Here is a 19,573-nt window from a genome sequence, read left to right as displayed (position 1 = left end):
AAGCTCAAGCTCAACACCAACAACAACATAAGTCAAAGCCAAAGCCAAAGAGGTGTTTTGAATGTAGACAAGAAGATCACTTTGCCCATAAGTGTCAAACTCCTCCACCACAACCCTTGCCCAAGCATGCTAGACCTTTTGCTTTCAATGCTCATTATATGCTTAGAAAGGATTCTAGTGGTAAAATGAAAGTCATGTTCTTAGGACCTCCCAACAAGAATATGCCTAAGAAAATTTGGGTTGTAAAGTCACTTATTGAGAAAATCAAGGGCCCTTAACAAGTTTGGGTCCCTAAACAAGCTTGATCTCTTGTGTGTAGGTGAACTACAAGACCGGTGGAAGTCATTGGGTAATTGATAGTGGTTGCACTCAACATATGACTGGTGATCCTCATATGTTCACCTCACTAGATGACGAAGTTGATGGTCAAGAAAGAATTATATTTGGTGATAATTCAAACGGCAAAGTCAAAGGATTGGGCAAAGTGGCAATATCAAATGATCATTCAATCTTAAATGTGCTATATATTGCTTCATTGAGCTTCAACTTGCTATCTGTTGGTCAATTGTGTGATCTTAGCTTTCAATGCTTATTTACTGAGAAGGAAGTGGTTGTATCTAAGAAAGATGATGATCAAGTTATATTCAAGGGATTTAGATACAACAACCTATATCTGGTGAATTTCACCTCCAAAGATGCTAACTTGAAGACATGCCTATTTACCAAAACATCACTTGGGTGGCTATAGCATAGAAGACTTGCTCATGTTGGGATGAGCTCACTCAAAAAGCTTATGAAGAATGAATTGGTGAGAGGGTTGAAGGATGTGAAATTTGAGAAGGACAAGCTTTGTAGTGCATGTCAAGCTGGTAAGCAAGTTGCAAACACTCATCCTACAAAAGCTTTCATGTCAACAACAAGAATGCTAGAGCTCCTTCATATGGACTTATTTGGACCAACAACTTACAAGAGTTTGGGAGGAAATCTTTACTGTCTTGTGATTGTTGATGACTACTCTAGATATAGATGGGTGTTCTATCTTCATGACAAGATCGAAGTTGCATCATGTTTTAAGAAGTTTGCTAAGAGAGCACAAAATGAGTTTGAAGTGAAGCTCAAGAAGATTAGAAGTGATAATGAAAAAGAGTTTGACAACATAAACATTGAAGCCTATTGTGATGAAGTTGGAATCAAGCATGAGGTCTCTGCAACATACACTCCTCAATAAAATGGTGTAGTAGAGAGAAAGAACCGGACACTTATCACACTTGCTAGAACAATGCTTGATGAGTACAACACCCCTGAAGCTCTATGGCAAAAGCTATCAACACCGCATGTTATGCATCCAACCGCCTATTCCTTCAAAATTTTCTTGACAAGACACCTTATGAGTTGCTCAATGGGAAGAAGTCGGACGTCTCATTCTTCTAGGTGTTTGGTTGCAAATGTTACATCTACAAGAAGCGGCACACCTAGGGAAGTTTTAAAGATATTGTGATATTAGTTTTCTTATTGGTTACTCATCAAAGTCCAAAGCATATCAAGTATTTAATCATGCCACCGGCTTGGTTGAAGAAACATATGATGTGGAATTTGATGAATCTAACAGCTCCTAAGGAGCACATGAGAATCTTGATGATGTAGGTGATGAACCATTGAGAGAGGCTATGAAGAATATTCTGGTTGGAGACATCAAGCCTAAAGATGATGAAGATGATGTACAAGTGATTGATCCACCTTCTTCATCAAATGTGCCACAAGATGGTGATAAAGATGAGAGAGTAGAAAATAAAGGTACTCATGTCTCTCATGATCAAATGGTGACACAAGCACAAGATGTTGATGCTCCACAACCTCCCCCTCAAGTGATTGATAGAAGAAATTCACCTCTACTACAAGCTCATCCACAAGATCTCATCATATAGAGTCCTTCAAAGGGTGTAATGACTTGATCTAAAAAACTTGCTTCATTATTAAACATCACTCTTTTGTCTCTTGTGCTGAACCTAAGAATGTAGAAGAAGCTCTTTAAGATTCAGATTAGATTAATGTCATGCATGAAGAGTTGAACAACTTCACTCGCAATGAAGTTTGGACTCTTGAAGAGCGATCACAAGGCGCAAGAGTCATTGGAACAAAGTGGGTGTTCCGCAACAAGCAAGATGATCAAGGCGTTGTAGTGAGAAGCAAGGCAAGACTAGTTGCAAATGAGTTCTCTCAAGTTAAAGGATTGGATTTTGGAGAGACCTTTGCACCGGTTGCAAGACTTGAAGACATTTGTATCCTCCTTGCATATGCATCGTATCATGAAATGAAATTATATCAAATGGATGTTAAAAGTGTATTTTTAAATGGCTTCATAAATGAACTAGTCTATGTTGATCAACCTCCTGGGTTTGAAGACCCTAGATATCCTAATCATGTTTATAGGTTGTCCAAGGCACTATACGGACTTAAGCAAGCCCCAAGAGCTTGGTATGAACGCCTTCGGGATTTCCTCATTGAGAAGGGCTTTACCATTGGGAAGGTCGACACCACACTATTCACCAAGAAGCTTGATGGAGAAATCTCCATTTGTCAAGTATATGTTGATGATATCAACTTTAAATCATCAAATGAAGATTATTGCAAAGAGTTTGGTGAATTGATGTCGAAAGAGTTCGAGATGTCTATGATTGGAGAGCTTACATTCTTTCTTGGTTTTCAAGTCAAGCAAATAAGAGAAGGGATTTTCATCTCTCAAGAAAAGTATACCAAGGATCTACTCAAGAGGTTCAATATGGATGAATGTAAGCCAATCAAGACACCAATGCCATCTAATGGACATCTCAATCTAGATGAGGGAGGTAAAACGGTTGATCAAACTCTCCACTGCTCTATGACTGATAGCTTGTTATATTTGACCGTATCTAGGCCCAACATCATGTTTAGTGCGTGTATGTGTGCTAGATTTCAAGCTAATCCTAAGGAAGCTCATTTGGTAGCCGTTAAGAGAATCCTTAGGTACCTTAAGCACACACCAAGCATTGGTCTTTGATATCCCAAAGGAGCTAGATTTTAATTAGTTGGCTACTCCGATTTAGATTATGCTAGTTGCAAAGTTGATAGGAAAAGCACATCCGGAGGGTGCCATTTGCTTGGTAGATCACTAGTGTCTTGGTCCTCCAAGAAGCAAAATAGTATGGCTTTGTCCACCGCCGAAGCGGAATATATTGCCGTGGGTGCTTGTTGTGCACAAATACTTTACATGAAGCAAACTTTGCTAGACTATGGTATAGTTCTAGAAAAAGTACCACTTTTGTGTGAGAATGAGAGTGCGATAAAGCTTGCTAATAATCCGGTTCAATACTCTCGCACCAAGGACATAGATATCTGCCATCACTTTCTTAGAGATCATGTTGCTAAGAATGATATTTCACTAGAAGATGTAAGGACCAAGAATCAATTGGTGGATATTTTCACTAAACCGCTAGATGAGGCGACATTTTGTCGGTTGAGGAATGAGCTCAATGTGCTTGATTTTAGTAACTTCACTAGAAAATGAGCTTGTGTTGTCACTTGCATTGCATTGTAATATACAACATGTTTAATTCTTGGTAATGCATTTAAGGCTTGTCTAACATGGTTAAGATAACCACCAAAAAGCGAGTGAAGAAGCTTAACCTTGGATCAAACTTGACAAGCAACTAGAATTAATTTCAAGTATTGCATTGCACATGCATCAGTGTTGTTTTGTCGTTTCCCTTCGATCACCCTTTTATTGCCTATTTTCTTAAAAAGAATTATAGCCTAAGGCAAAATATTTTGAAAATTTTGAGGGTTTGAGAGAGGTCACTCACATCAGTCCCAATTGGTGTTTATTTGGGTCTTATTGAAGTTAGGACTTGATTGGGAATAGGCAGCGCGAAGAAACTTTGAAGATCTGCTGAAAAAGGGTGATCGGACGCTGCACCGGACTCTAAATTCTAGCGTCCGATTAGTTCACATGAGGTGAACAGAAGCGCAAAGGAGTGACCGGACACTGAAACAATGTTCTCCCTGCGTTCAGTCAGACGGTGGTCGACAGCAAAGAAAAGGAACACAGGGTGGACTAGACTCTGGCTGTGTCCGGTCAGGGTTAACTGGACTCGTCCGGTCATGACTTGGGAGGTTTTGGACCTCTCTGTTGTCGACCGGACTCCGGGTGGCAGCGTACGGTCGTTGCCACCAGAGCATTCGGTCAGTAGAAGTCAGTTGGACGTAGGACTCTATGTTGTTTCCTTTCTTAATCCGTCACGGGGGGCACCATATAATCCAATTGTCGTACGCGCCGCTTGACCTAACCCCGCACCCGCGCTGACATCACCGCCGCTCGCCCAAGTCGCCACGCCTCCATAGCTTGTGCTCGCCTCACGCCCGTGCCCTAGCCGCTCAATAGTGCTCTGCCACGCCCGCGCTGCTCCCATGCCCATGTCGCTCCTGAGCCACAGCACCATTGTAGCACCACTGTCCCACACTGCACTACGCCTCCCTATGCCCACAGCATACTAGCACTGCGTGCCACCAACGCTACCACCGTCCTGATCCACGCTGGAGCCCCTGCTGCCATCACCAGCGCCTCCATCGCCGTGCCTACATTGCGTTGATCGGCCACCGCATAGCAATCCTAACCCTAGGTGATTCTCGGTGGTTCCCCACGATTCGTTCCTCTGCTCTTTGGTTCACCAGTTCATCAGGTAGCAAGCCATTATCTCTAATTTTGTATCTATTGCTTGCTTCTTAGGGTTTCGTATCTCTAGATGTATATTGTAATTATTCATATATCCGATCTATTCTATCATGCAGTGAGTCAGTGTTTTAGGTCACTTTGGCAGTTGTCAGTCAACTCGAGACCAAGCCCGCGAGTACCGATCGAGGCCAAGCCTTGGAAGTGTTAGTTGGCAGTCGGTTCTTGTCAGTGCTAGTAATTCTTTTTAGCTCCAGCAATGGCATGTGTCAAGAATGCCGAAGGTGGACCTGGTGATGAGGATCCAAGGCCTCCACCTCGCTAGTGTGCTGAGGCAAAAGGCAAGGCGAAGAAGCTTACGATAAAGAAGTGCAAGTTTGCAGATGCTGACACTGAGAGAGTAGCAGTAGTTGTAGCCGTCGAAGAACGTGCAGAGAGAGGAGGAGCTCGTAGTGGTGTTCGCATTATAGACCAGCTTTCACCAGCTTAGAGGGCCACCGTCGAGCAGGTTGAGCGACGTCATGGTAGTCCAGCTAGGACTGTCATGCTTGAAGGACGGGCGGGTCGCTTTAGAGTAGAGTCAACCTTAGGGGGAGTCACAGCAGCAAACACAGCCAGCAGAGCAGTTAGAGGGCACCCAGCAGACAGAGCAGACTTAGGAGGTAGAGCAGGCCAAGGAGACAGAGCAGGCACCTTAGCCACAGTTACGATGCTCTAGTCATACTCATGCTCAGGTGACACCAAGGCCAGAGACACAGCGGAGGGGTTCTCGTCCGCCTCTCAGAACATAGGGTCCACCTCCAGTGACTCACCTTGATCTGAGGGCAGCCACAGCCAAGCAGGTGCAGCAGCTCAGGTTCGTGTAGTTCGAGGACTGGTTTCCGCCGAGGCGGGATGAGCGTGCTTTCGAGGGTTTCTATACACCACTGTAGGAGAACTTCTACAATGCTTATCTGAATAGTGGTGTGGCTTTCAGATCTCAGAGGGTTTGCTTCCTTGAGTCAGTTATTGCAGCAACAGGAGAGTAGATCCGCCCTCACCTCTCTTACTTGCCAGGATTGACAGACCTACTTAGACAGACTGGATGGTATGTTCCATCATGGATCCGTGAGTTCTATGCTACACTTTGGATTGACCTAGGGCACAGGTTCATACACTTTGCATTTAGAGGCCATGACTATAGGTAGATGAGCTTTAGGGTCCGAGAGATTCTCAGGATACCAGAGTCACCCATCCGCCTTCACAAGGTTTGCTATGGTCAGACAGAGCCTCCTAGACGCCCTCACGGCGGTCTTGTGCCTCCTACTGATTTGGTTTGACCTTGCTTCATAGAGCCTTTTGGTGATGGGTCAAACACGACACCTAGAGATCTTGTCTTTACATTCTTAGAATTGTCATGTTAGAGTAGGATTGGAACTTAGGGTGCTAAACTTTTGTGCGGTAGATCATTAAAATCACTTCTAGTCACAAGGGGTGAACTGGGCTAAGTGTAGAGTTTAATTATTACAAAAATTTTTAGAATTAGCCCAATTCACCTCAATCTTGGGCATCTTGATCCTTTCAGCCCTCGAGAAGGAGCGATGTGGGGCCGAGCTGGGTACTAGCCTTCATTCACACATTAACATTACGAGGGTTTTACCTCTGTACCATTATAAAAGATAGCTCTTACCTACAGGTCACTAAACAGTTCGGGCGCACTTAGGTACCATTCACCTAAACTTTTTTTCTTCTAAGCCATTCCGTTCACTTCCCGTCTGGTTTTTACCGTTTGCTAGCCCTGACACGTGGACCTGGCAAGTAAAAATATCCAAAATGCCATTCTCTTATAACCCCATCCTCTACTTTCTCTCTCCATTGGGTGGGGCCAAGCTGTCAGTGACTCCAACACCTTCTTCCTCCTCAAGAAGAGCAGCGCGAGCAGCCTGAGCATCTGGGCTGGCCGTGCCAAGCAGGAAACAGAGAGGGGAGCGGTGGCTACCATCGCCAGCCAGGTCACGTGGGGCCCACGGCCCGGGCAGCGGCGGTGGCCGGCCTGACCTGCCTGCTCGTGCCCACGGCGTTAGTGGCCGCGGCGGGGCCTGGCCTAGATCCGGACCTGGTTCGCCCCCCAGCAGCCAGAGGTGGTCGAACCGGCACCTCTGCTCCCATGCGTGGCTAGGGGCGAGACTGACGATGGCCGAGCTCTGACGAGCACCCGTCCGCGCCCACCGCCGGACGCGTCCCGCACCGTCGGCCGCGACACCTCCAGCACCGCCCTGTCCCCGCGTGCCCCACCCCACGAGCTTCGGCCGCCATGGCCGTGTGCGCCCCTACCCTCCATGGCCATCGGCCACGAGACCTCCAGCGCCACCCTGGCCCTATGCGCCCCGCCCCACGAGCTCTGGCCGCCATGGCCGAATGACCGCATGCTCCCCGAGCCGCGTGTGCCCATGCGCGCGCTCGCTGCACCTAGGGCCGCGCGGTCGGGAGCAGCCCGGGCTGCAGTGGACGTCGCTGCTGCTGGCCGTGACGACCTACACAGCTGAGCCTCGCTGCCATGCCAAGCCAGGAGCCGACACCATCGTCCACGACCTCGTCAAGCCAGCGTTCGGGTCCGCGGCCACGCCACCTCGAGTCCGCCTCCCGCTCCACGCGCTCACGGCGTACCACGTCAAGTGTTGCACATGCGTCGGCGTGCTAGGCGATGGCCGCGCCGCACACGTGGTCGTGATCAAGCTCGGCCTCGGCGCCGACGTGTGCACCGCCAACTCACTCGCCTCCGCCTCGTTAGGGACGCCAAGGCTGGCGCTGGCGTGCTTCAGGGGGATGAACGACGCTTCCGCCTCCTTGGTCAGCTCCATGGCAGTCTACGTGAGCACGTCCCTGTGCTCGTGCACGGCGGTGAGGCGGAGGTGCGGCGGGCCCTCGTGCCACGCGGCCAGCAGGTGCAGCAGCTCAAGCCCGGCGCCCGGGGCAGGAGCCGCGCGCGACGCAGGAGGTGGAGAGTCACACCGAAGAGCTCGCGCCGCGGCTGGACCGCCTATCGCACGTCGTAGGTGGCGTGTTCCGCGCGCGCGCTGGGCCTCCGCAAGATCACAACGCCGAGCTCGGCAAGCTGTCTATCTTGCTTGATGACCTCACCATGAGGTCATGGTCAAATATACAGAAATATTTTAGAAATACACTTGTACCAGGGTAGTTTAGACTTTTTACAGCATAGTTTAACACCGTCACCCGTGAAAGTGGATGGGATGGCCTAGGAGACGAAAAAAGCTTAGGTGAATCGTACTTGGGTGCGTCCGAACTTTTTAGTAGCTCGTAGATAAGAGCTATCCTTTTTAATGGTACACAGGTAAAATCCTCTAACATTATTAGTGTTGCATCATATTAAATAAGTTTGCAAGTGAATCATTATTTTAATTTTATCTATTTTCATTTTCAAAATATGATATCTCCTAATCTACTTCCAACCATGCTTATTCAGGAAAATAAAACTTCCAACCATGCTTATTCAGAAAAAATAAAGAAGACCAATAAATAAAAAAGATTGCTATTTGACGACTAGATTGATCAATTATATCCATTGGGTCAATAGATTTTGTCTCTATTGGTCTATTTTAGAGTTTGTTTTTTTTTTATCTTGGATTAACTATCGAATAATGTATTGGCCCATTTCTATTCCTATCTTTAGCTAATCTCATTGCGATACCAAGTGTTTAGGTTAACTGTTCGTATTTTCTATCTTTAATGTAAGCAAATCAGCTCAAATAGTGTCATTGAAGTGAACAATTTATATCCAATTGCACATAAACATTTGGTATAAGTTTTGATGGCGTATGAAACAAAATTAGATTTGGCAGAGAGTGGGAATGAGACTTTTTTAGACGGAGTGTAACATTATTATTATGAGTATATTCAGACATGGATCCCATGCAAAATTTTGGTAGGGAAGTGTACATACTGCCAACATCATTATAATCCCAGATATCTTTTACTGTTTTAGCTCCGTTCGCTGGTGTAAAACTTGGCTGAAACTAACTGAAAAATACTGTTCCGACTAAATTGTTGTGAGAGAAAACACTATTCCAGCTGAAAAAATAAGCCGTACAAACTGAATATGTGACGAACAGGGCCTTACTATACACAGAAAACGCATGAATGGCAAAAGTTTTGCCAACGAAGCCTTCTTCTCCCACTCGTATTCCAAACCAAAAAAAGAAAAAAGAAATCAGTTTCCCCTAGTCTCCGCGGGCCGCGGCCCCCGCCTTCTCCAAAACCTCTTGGACGCCGCACCCGCATCGCACCGCACGCCGGCGGGCAGCGGCCATGGCGTACCTCCCTCCCCACAAGCGGCACCCCAGCACCACCGCCTCCACGTCCACCCCGGCACCCAACCCGCCACCTCCGTCCCTCTCTTCCTCCCTCCGCTCCCTCTCCCTCGCCTCCGCGCGCGGCCGCGGCCGCGGCGCCGGCGGACGCCACCCGCGCGCTTCTACAAAGATCATCCACGCCGCCGGCTGCATCTCCCGTTGGTCCCCGCTACCGCCCTTCTCCCCTGGCGGCGACGGCGAGGAGCACACCCTCCGCCTCGAGCCCTTCCCTTGCGCCCCCATCGAGCAAAGGACCGGCGCCAAACCCCTTGCCCTCGTCGTCGCCTCCACCCCAGTACAAGGCTCCTCTGGCTCCACTGCGGTGGCTGTCACCGCCATCGCCGAGAGGTTCCTTCCCGACCTCCTTGCCGCCGCGGAGAGGACCAAGGCGGAAGGCGCGCCTAAGGATGAGTTGGTGAAGCTGAGTCTCGTGGCAAGGCTGGGAAAGGTGCTCTTCCAGTGCCAGCCGTGAGTCCTTTCTCCTCTTCTTGTTTTGCATCCCAGTTACATTTCTGGGACCTATGCTTCGCGCGATCTTGTGGTGAATGCTGAATTCGACGATTTACTGTGAATGATGTCTTCAGCGGTGGATCGCCCGTCTCACTGGACACACTCCGCCAGGCCGCTAAAGCAGGGGAAGATGGTTCCAAGAGCCAGTTGCGTAAATCGTTCTACACCAATGTGCCTAGTGAGTGTCTGGATGATATGGAGCGGTCCATGGTGAAGAGGATGGGGCTGGATTTTGATTCGTCCAAGGAGCACTACCATGTGAAGGTTTGGTCTTCTAATGCTCCAGTCCAAAGTGAATTGAACTACAAATTGTGTTGGGCTCAGATAAGTAAATGAGTTTATAAGGGTCTTCAATTTTGTGACAGGTTTTTGACAAGAATCAAAGTGATTCTACAATATCTTGCAAATGCACCGTGGAGGAAGATGAGAGCCTTGCTATCCATAAGGTTAGTGTGCCATTAACCATCCCATCAGGACTCTGTTTGCTTTGTTATTTTGCAGCTCATTTCAACGATTTAGACTACCAGATTCCTTGGTCCACTTTGAGGCAGCAGCATGTCTTGATTGTTGTCTAATATCGAACGTGTTGATTCTAGTATAGCTGCTAGCTCCACAAAGTCGTGATTCCTGAGGATATTATACTTTTTTAATATTTTTTAGCACTTGATGTTTAGGCACATCTAATCTAATTGCATGAATAACTGGTCCACAAAATCATGAATTTTGGGGCTTTCACGTAACTTGATTCTAGCTATTCTAAATTTGTAATGCCATGTTCTGTACGAAAACTTGATAGCTGACATATTATGAGATGCAAAGACATGAACATGTTTACCTCAGACATCCTTATGGGCTGTTTACTTCTATATACAACTGAAAATCTCTGAACTTCATTATTGTAGCTTGACTTGTTTAGCTGATGCCTCCTCGAGAGTTGTGTGTCTGTCCAAGCTTGTATATCCTTGAGTAGAAATTCCCATGCATTACTTTATATATCTAGATAATTTGATCATGCAATGTATTTAGCTGTACTTTCAGCTTTGCAGAAAACTGTTTATGCTACTTTCCACATGTCTTGTCAATATTTAGGATTGCCATAGATCAATTATCTTCATATGATTCCTGATGTTCTTTGTTTTGTTAATTCAAAACCAGGAGTGAAAATTCGAACTCAACTGACCGCATCTATTGATTAGCCTTATTTTAAAAGGGTAGCAAAGAATGGAAGCAGGCTTTGCTACTGAATACTAACTACCTTATATTTAGTTGCTTGTCATTGCAATTCATTTCCCCCAATGAGTGCTACCGTATGTTATATTGTATTGCAGTAGGTGGATGGAAAAAATATGTGAATTTCTGGATTAACTGGTGATAGTTAGTTAGATTATAGGATGTGATATACTCCACATATTATGGGCCTTGCTGTGTTCTTCAAATGTGATTAATTTCAACCAGCTATTCAAACCATACTTCAGGTTCTGATTCCTCAGTGCTGCCTTTTATGCAGGTTGAATTGAATCAGGTACGGCACTTGGTGGAAGACATATCCTGTCTTTTCAAAGGTCTTGATCTAAGGCTGATGTTGTGTAAGAAAAGGATCCTGAAAAACCTAGATGTAAGTACTCATTGAGAACACCTTGTTCCTTTCTGGTATTATGTTTTTTTTAATAAAGATTGTAGACTTATTTGATGTCAACTGCAGTCTGAAGTGGAAATTGCTGTAAAGAGCTTGGTGTCTGCTGCTGTTATTGATCCTAATGTGAAAGGGGGAATTAGATGGCCACTTGGAAAGGAGTCAATTGGGGAGAGGTTCAGCATAGTTGGGGTGTGGCACACAAACTACAAAGCTTTCAGAAATGAAACCATGAGGCTCAAGCTAAGGCATGCTGACAGATTCGATCACCGGAGCTCGAGTGGGGAAGTTTCTAATGAAGTCACGTTCAAACTAACTGCCATTTCTCGCAAACTGGAGGTCAGTGAAATCTACTCGAAAGATTGTTGTGTTGTACTCTTCTGTAGCCACTTACTGTTAGGCTGTTAGGTTGCATATTTGTGTTTTTATGTTGATTTTGCTTGTGCAATATTTTCTCTATTGAAATAACTTGAAAGTGAGGAAAACACAAAGTTCTGAATCTGGTTGCAGTTTTTTTTTTTAGAGTAATTCGTTTTGTTAACATAGCAGGGGTACTCATAACTGTATTGTGGTCATCGTGATTTCTTCTAATTGGTGGTGCAGTTGGTGCCATCACAATCCCGTTTGACATTGAAGTAGACTGAAGCCCTGATTACGCCTTTTGTTAATTTCCCAGGAAGGTGAGCCGGTGGAGAACTCTGTGAAGGAGATGCTGGAGTCTGCGGTCCAAATGGTTTGGGACAATGCGCTGAACTACCAGATCGTGCCTTGAGCTCGGTTACGGTAATACAGACAATTGGAGATGCAATGCGAGTTGGTTTGTATACAGCGTCGTTTTGTCGTGATCTGTCATCTGCAGTCGTTAGACCTGAGTACTGTATTATGGAATTGGTTGGTTGGCAAGTTCTACTTGATCCAAGTCTGACCAGTGGCCACAATAATTGGGGTTGATTTCAGCACAACGTGTTGATTGCTTTGCTTGCGGTCGTATGTTTGGTATTGGGCTGTTGTAAACAGGCAGTGAACTCTCCGGGGTTTCCCCTCGTTAGGTTTCAAAAAACTTTCTGGAGGATGGCCATGTAATCACAATTTCACAAACGTACACGTACGCATGCATCGTAAAGGAGTCTTCATTTCAACTTTCTGTTCCCATTTTCCCGCACCCGCAGTTGCAATGCCCGTGCTGCCGGCGGAGGCATGGCTGGGCCCGGGCTCATCCACCTTCTCGTCCACGCACCTCCCGTTGGTCAGGTCACCAGTGTGGCCGTGCTACGTGTGGTCGACCAGATCCGGGGACTGGGAGCAGCCACGCCACGTTTTTCTCGAGCACGAGCTAGAATCAACGAACGATGCAACACAAATTCAGCTATGGCGGAGAGTGGTAATTAAGATTATACAGAGATTTGTCATGGAGCCGGACAGTTGCAGCGAAGATCGATCTTCAAGAGAATCCACCTACATCTACATTACATGCCGTTGCTCCTGTTTCCTCTGTGCTGGATGCGTAGTCGCCCACAACCACCAGGTGGTCGACGAAATGCCGAAGAGAGCATCCATGATCCATGGCATTGCATCAGGTGTATGTCAAATTGGAGCATCCTCTGGCCTCTGCCGACTGCTGCCTGGGCACTGGCCGGCCCACCGACAGCCTAGACGCCAAGCACCATCGCCCGTCGGTTGTCACTCTCAGGTTATCATATCTGTAAGATACAAGATACATGCCTGTTTAGTCCTCGATCTCTAGGATTCGTATAATTCGCGTCCAGTAAGATGGTAAATGGAGGGTTTGTTTTAGTAGTGCTAATGCTATATTCTAGCACTATTCTCAGACGTTTCATAGCGACAAGACTCAAGACGGCTCCGGTCAAACAGCCATGATCCATCAGTAAGCCACTAGTGGATATAACTAGCAAAGGAAACCAAGTCAATCAGCCCTGCTTGCTAATTTCCAAGGGTCTAGTCGCGAATACAATAGACAAACCATGTGCCAAGTTGATCAATGCTGTCCACTAGTCCCTAACCAAGATATGCATTTACAAGAGTTAAGCATGTTTTCTGCATACCGTCGGAAGCTCCTCTTGAGTTGAAGCTTTCCACTTCCCAGAACCCAGCCATGGCTGCTGTTGCAGCTTTTGCAGGAAAAGCTGTTGCGACATCAACCATCTCCTATATCATCAACAAGGATAACGAGAAAGCTGGAGGTTTGAAGAGTACCAGAGCAAGGTTAGAGAAACTACTCCCTCAGATCCAAGTAGTCTTTGACGCCGTCGACACAGAGCAGATCAGAGATCAAAGTGAGGCGCTAGATGATTGGTTGTGGCAGCTCCGGGATGCCGTCGAGGAAGCTGAGGACGCACTTGATGAGCTGGAGTATTACAAGCTTGAGGAAGAGGTGAAATTGCGAGATAGCAAGGTGTGTGGCTCTCTGCATAAGTACAAAGGGAAGCTCGTACAGAAGTTTAATCACACGTTCAACACTGGATCTCTGAAGAGGTTGACGAGTGCTGTCAAGACTTTAGATGAGGCTGTTGCTGATGTGCAGCGTTTTCTCCCTGTTCTCAATCAGTTTGATAACAATAAGTTGAACAAGCATAAACAGGATGTGGATTTCAGGAACTGGCGTGAAACAAGCTCGCTACCTCAAAGCCTGGTACTTGGCAGAGAGAAGGAGAGGGAGACTATAGTTCACTGGTTGACCAAGGCTGGAAGCAGTGCATCTGAACGGGTCGTCAACAATATCCCTATATTTTCTATAGTTGTGATTGGTGGACTGGGGAAGACAGCACTGGCCCAAGTTATATGCAATGATGATAAGGTGAAAGGTTATTCCGATTCAATCATCTGGGCTTGCGTTTCTTATTATTTTGATGTTGAGACATTAACAAGAAAGATTCTTCAAGATGTAACTAGACAACAAATAAACATTGTTGGTCTAAATGCTCTTCACAATGAGCTCAAGGAGAACTTGAGTTCCAAAACCTTTCTCCTTGTACTGGATGATGTGTGGAATGATGACAGAATAGATTCTTGGGAAAATTTAGTACCACCATTGAGATATGGGAAGAGAGGGAGCAAGGGCCTATTTGGTTTCCATAAGTCAGATGACTTATTAAGTCAGGTGACTGAAAACCAGTGACTTATAAGTCATGCCTGTTTGGTTATAGATGACTTATAAGCTCACTAAAGGTGTGGGCCTCATGCAGAAAAGGGTGACTTATAAGTTTTAAGCAGGGGTGAACCAACTTAAAACTTATAAGCAGGGGTGACTTATAAGTTGGTGGTGTTTGACAAAATAAGTCACTTATTTCACTTTTTAACTTATAAGTAGGTGACTTATTTGGAACCAAACAGGCCCTAAGATATTGCTGACAACTCGAATGCAATCAGTAGCTGATCTTGCTGCAAGAGCAATGCAGGAAAAATGCCAGTCTTTGAAATTGAGTGGACTAGGAGAAACTGACCTTCTTGATCTACTGAACATGCATGCATTTTCTGGCGTTAATCCTGATGATTACAGAAATCTGCAGCAGATTAGCAAGAAAATGGTGGGAAAGCTCAGTGGTTCTCCATTGGCAGCAAAAGTTCTTGGTGGATTGTTGAACAGCAAAAGGGACAGTAGCGCTTGGAACAGAATGTTGACATCAAGTATTTATAATATCGAACAGGGTAAGGAAGGGATCATGCGGGTATTAAGGTTAAGTTATCAGCATCTACAAACTCATTTGCAGGCATGTTTCAGGTACTGCAGCTTATTTCATAAAAACTATGAGTTCACAAAGAAAGAATTGGTGTACTTATGGATGGGATCAGGACTGATCCAACATGTGGTGGATGACAAGATGCCAGAGGATGTTGGAATGGAGTACTTGGATATATTAACCAAGAAATCTTTTTTTGATATCAAATCAAGGCCTCTATCTTTTCATGATATAAGATGCAATTTTAATGAATATGATGAAGAAAAATATGTTATTCATGATCTTTTGCATGAGTTGGCAGTTTCAGCTTCAGTAAAGGAATGTGTTAGAGTTGACAGGAATTTTTCTGAAATGAATCTAAAGACTGTTAGACACATGTACATTGAAATAATAAATCCTACTGTGGTTGAACAAATGTCTAAAGCAAAGAAATTGCGCACCCGTGTCATGCATTTTCAAGAGCAAGATCAAGCAGCACAAGAACTCATACTCAACAAAGTGTTGACTGTGGCCAAAACCTTGCGGGTGTTGTCCCTAACCACAAATTCTGTCTTCAAGCTGCCTAATGAATTTGGGCATCTAGTGCACCTTCGTTACTTGTCTCTCATTCGGATTGGACAAAGCATGACACATGTCTCCTGGTTCCCACAGTCCGTATACAAGTTATACAACCTGCAAATAATGAAGTACGATGATCCTCATCTTGCAGCTCCTGTAAGAGGAAAAATGGACAATCTCTGTAATCTAGTTAATTTGTGTCATATGCAGTTACCATATTTTATAATGGGATTCCTTACATAGGAAAGATGACTTCTCTACATGAACTATATGGTTTCTTCATCCAACAAAGAGATGGATATACTATTGGTGAACTAAAGAATCTAAAGAACCTCTGCTATTTGGATGTTTCAGGTCTTGACAAAGTAATGAACACAGAAGAAGCTGCTGAAGTTATGTTGAACCAGAAAGAGAATCTAGCTGCAATAGCACTTATAGTTGGTCTCCACCAGGCCCTAGAGACGCACTAAAAGTTAGCCCAGTCTCTTCTGACTCATGTGACCCAAGCAAAGCTGAGCAACTTCTTGAAAAACTTCAACCACATCCTAACGCTTGTAAATTGAAGATTCAAGGATATCCTGGTTCTCGATCTCCATGTTGGCTGGAAATTCCCAAACTCATCACTTTGACATATCTCTTTATATGTGATTGTAAAAGATTGCAGCGTCTTCCACCTATTGGGCAGCTACCTTCTCTCCAGTATCTCTATATAATTAATCTGGAATCAGTTGACCTTGTGGATTCTTCATTTTTTGGAAGTAAGAAACCTTATGGACTGCAATCCCTTAAGGTATTAGAGATTCAAGACATGCCTATATGCACTGAATGGGTTGGACCCGAGGGTGATAACTTATTTCCCCAGCTTGACACACTTGTGGTGCGTGACTGTAAGGTGTTGAGACAACTATCAAATATACCTATTAGCATTCAACATGTTGAAATATATAATGCTGGTCTACATGCTATACCGCTGCCACCAAGTTTAGGTGCAAGTTCCTCTTCATCGCCGAGGCTGGGCCTGTCTCTTTCAAAGTTAACAATTTCTTGCTGCCCAGATCTGTCAACTTTGTGGCAGGGGTACTCTCTTCCTGTTCTGGAGGAATTGTCCATCCAACAATGTGCGAGTCTGTCATACCTACCTTAGGATTCATTTTGTTCACCTTCTGCTCTGAAGACCTTTGATATAGTGAAGTGTCCAAATTTGAAGACAGGAGAGATCAGGTTGCCCCCTACGGTGAGATATTTCACTTTGGGATCGTGTGGTGATGCTGAAACTCCACTGATTTACACATTGCAAGATCTCACATCACTGACGCGATTGTTTTTAAATGTGTGTGCAATGTCATTACTCCCTTCTAAAGTTTTTGCGTGTTTGACAGGCCTAACTTCTGTGGTGTTTAGTGACTGTGCAATGACATCCCTCCCCTCCGCACAAGACTTTGCAAGACTGACAAATCTTGAAAATCTAGACATCTGGGATTGCAAAGAGATACTTTCACTGGATGGAATTCAAGGGCTCAGCTCGCTCACATTCTTGGTAATCATTGGTTGTGACAGCCTTGTTCAAGATTTGCCTGACATATCAGGGGAGGGTGCTGATCTATCCGGTTGTGCCTTGGAGATCAGCGAGCTTGATATTGACCACCCATCTCTCTTACTCAAGGAGCCATTAAGGAGCATGGCCATTGTGAAGAGGCTCCGAATTTCTGGCGGTCCTGAACTTAGACTTTTACCTGGGGAATGGCTTATGCGCAACTGTCAAGCCCTAGAAGTGATTGTAGCGCGTGATGCTTCCCATTTGCAACGTTTACCACAAGAGATTGGAAGTCTGACCTCCCTGCAGTTATTGCAGATATCCAATGCAAATCTGATTCAGATGCTTCCAGATATGCCTGCATCTCTGAGTAATCTACACATCAACAATTGCCACACTGAGCTCAAGGAACGCTACAAAAAGAATGTAGGCTCTGATTGGGGCAAGATTGCACACATTCATGATGTCGATATTTCCTAATACTATGTGGTACATGATGTCCGATGAGATCTGATAAAGAAAACCTTGTCTGAGTCTGTTTGTTTACTCTCTATATATATGCACTGTGGCACTCGTTGGTGAAATGCATCAGTTGGTACGACTTGGAACTATGCAGTTCTCTATCACGCTTTTCCTTTTACATTCTGAATTGTAATTAATATATATTAGCATCACCAAGTATGTTTGCATTTTCATTTATGATAATCTATGGAGTATGGACCGCATTGTGTTCAATGATGACAAAGGTAGCTGAAATTTTCAATAGTAAGTTGTATGGCATGATTGAATATGCCTTTTAGTTTTGACTGTGAATTATTCCTCTTGGCATGCCATCATTGATCTTGTTATGATTATTGGCTAAACGCTCTAATCAACTCCCCCTGCAGTGCCACTGCCATTTCTGTTTCGTTAGTGGATACAGATCTTTAAGCTTCTTACAGTGTCATTTGTTATGTCTTGCAGGTAATTTCACTGAATGCACTTGCTTGAATTAGGTTCCAGGTATAGTTGAAGGCAGTTAGATGTCTGTCAATTTTTGGCATCTATCTTGCACCTCAATTTGCAAATTTAATGCAAAATAACGTAGCACTCAGTGTCAGATGATACAATTAAAGAACCAAACCGGAGCATGCAACCCACCAATTCGAAGTATAAAATGTTGGCGTTGTCAGAATTGTACAGGAACACGTCCATGATGTTGGTGTAAGGAAAAAAATTGAAATGTGGTATTGGATCGCTGCCTAAGCATGCAGTCAGATGTACCGAGAGGTGGCAAACAAAACAAGAGGCTTATGTGAAACGGCGATTCTAGCGTCCGGACGTCCGGTGCGCGAGTGCGCCGGTCCGCTTCCAAAACCCGTCCGCCCCCGCGCGGAATAGAACGGAATCCCACCCGCCCCCCCATGTATAGAATGGAATAGAACGGAACCCACCCCTGTCCACTCCCCACCGTGCCCCGTCCCTCGTTCCCCAACGCACCCCGTTCCTCCACCGCGCCCCTGTCCCAAAAGAACATGAAACACTTCAAGTACAACATTGCAAACATATGAAAAACTATCACCATGTTCGCTTGGCTTATAAGCCGTACTTTTTCAGCCAACGAACAGTATTTTTCTCTCACAACAAATCAGCCAAGAGTACTTTCAGCCATGGCTTATCAGCTAAGCGAACATGGCATATGTAGTGCAACATCGCAAAAATATGTATTGCAATATTGAAAAACATGCACTGCAACATCGAAAAATATGTACTGCAACAACGAAAAATATGCACTGCAACATCAAAAAAATATGTACTGCAACATCGAAAAACATGTACTGCAACATCAAAAAACATGTACTGCAACATCGAAAATTATGTGCTGCAACATCGAAAAAATATGTACTGCAACATCGAAAAAAACATGTACTGCAACATCGAAAACATGTACTGCAACATCAAAAAAATATGTACTGCAACATCGAAAATTATATACTGCAACATCTCAAGCAGTAGTACTGTAACATCGCAAAAACATCTGTTGCAACGAACCAAAAATCCCATTGCAACATTCAAAAATCATCTGTTGCAACATAAAAAAAATCCATTGCAACACGGGAGAAAACAACAACAAAAAAAGCGTACAAAACAACCCTTGACCCATCACCTTCGAGCTCGCCGGAGGGAGGAGAGAATAGGACCCAGAGCTCGCCGGAACTCTAGCCACCACCGTGTCCCTCAGATCCAGAGGAGGAGGAGGAGGAGGAGGGTGCTCAGATCCAAAGGAGGAGGAGGATGAGCGCTTAGATCCAGAGGAGGCTGAGGAGGAGGACTCAGATCCAGAAAAGGACCGACCGACCTACCTTGTCGGAGCCGCCGCCGTCGTCCTCCTCTCCGGTGGGGTCGCATGGAGGTCGCGGAGGGAGGAGGGAGGGAGAGAGGGGCGGCAGCGACCTAGCACGCGGGCGCGCGCGTCCGTCCCGGTGGCGGGCCGGAGAACGGCGCGGCGCAGCAACAAGTGGGGTGCGGAGGAGCGGGGGGGGGGGGGGGGGGGCGGGCGAGCAGAGCGGCGAGTGGGCTTGGGGGGAGACGGGATGGGATAAGGAG

At 45.4% G+C, this 19,573-nt stretch overlaps 1 protein-coding gene and 1 pseudogene across 1 annotated transcript; both read left to right on the top strand.

The window, feature by feature from the left end:
• Positions 1 to 8,911: 8,911 nt before the first annotated feature.
• LOC136473857 (uncharacterized) lies at positions 8,912 to 12,266 on the top strand. Its single transcript, XM_066471499.1, has 6 exons — positions 8,912 to 9,522; positions 9,639 to 9,828; positions 9,930 to 10,010; positions 11,072 to 11,179; positions 11,267 to 11,536; positions 11,874 to 12,266. The coding sequence occupies exons 1-6, from the start codon at positions 9,011 to 9,013 to the stop codon at positions 11,967 to 11,969; spliced, it is 1,257 nt and encodes a 418-aa protein (XP_066327596.1). The 5' UTR covers positions 8,912 to 9,010; the 3' UTR covers positions 11,970 to 12,266.
• Positions 12,267 to 13,310: 1,044 nt separating this feature from the next.
• LOC136470080 (putative disease resistance protein RGA4) lies at positions 13,311 to 17,582 on the top strand (annotated as a pseudogene).
• The last annotated feature ends 1,991 nt before the right edge of the window (positions 17,583 to 19,573 follow it).

The sequence above is a fragment of the Miscanthus floridulus genome, chromosome 8 (genome assembly GCF_019320115.1).
Source record: "Miscanthus floridulus cultivar M001 chromosome 8, ASM1932011v1, whole genome shotgun sequence".
NCBI lineage: Eukaryota > Viridiplantae > Streptophyta > Magnoliopsida > Poales > Poaceae > Miscanthus > Miscanthus floridulus.
This window is presented reverse-complemented; position numbering and strand designations above follow the sequence as displayed.

Bases quoted from the DNA above. Each gene is read 5' to 3' on its own strand.
- LOC136473857 (XM_066471499.1), top strand. From the start codon at position 9,011: ATGGCGTACCTCCCTCCCCACAAGCGGCACCCCAGCACCACCGCCTCC. The intron at 9,523-9,638 runs GTGAGTCCTTTC...TGATGTCTTCAG, and splicing joins GTGCTCTTCCAGTGCCAGCC to CGGTGGATCGCCCGTCTCAC. The intron at 11,180-11,266 runs GTAAGTACTCAT...TGTCAACTGCAG, and splicing joins GGATCCTGAAAAACCTAGAT to TCTGAAGTGGAAATTGCTGT.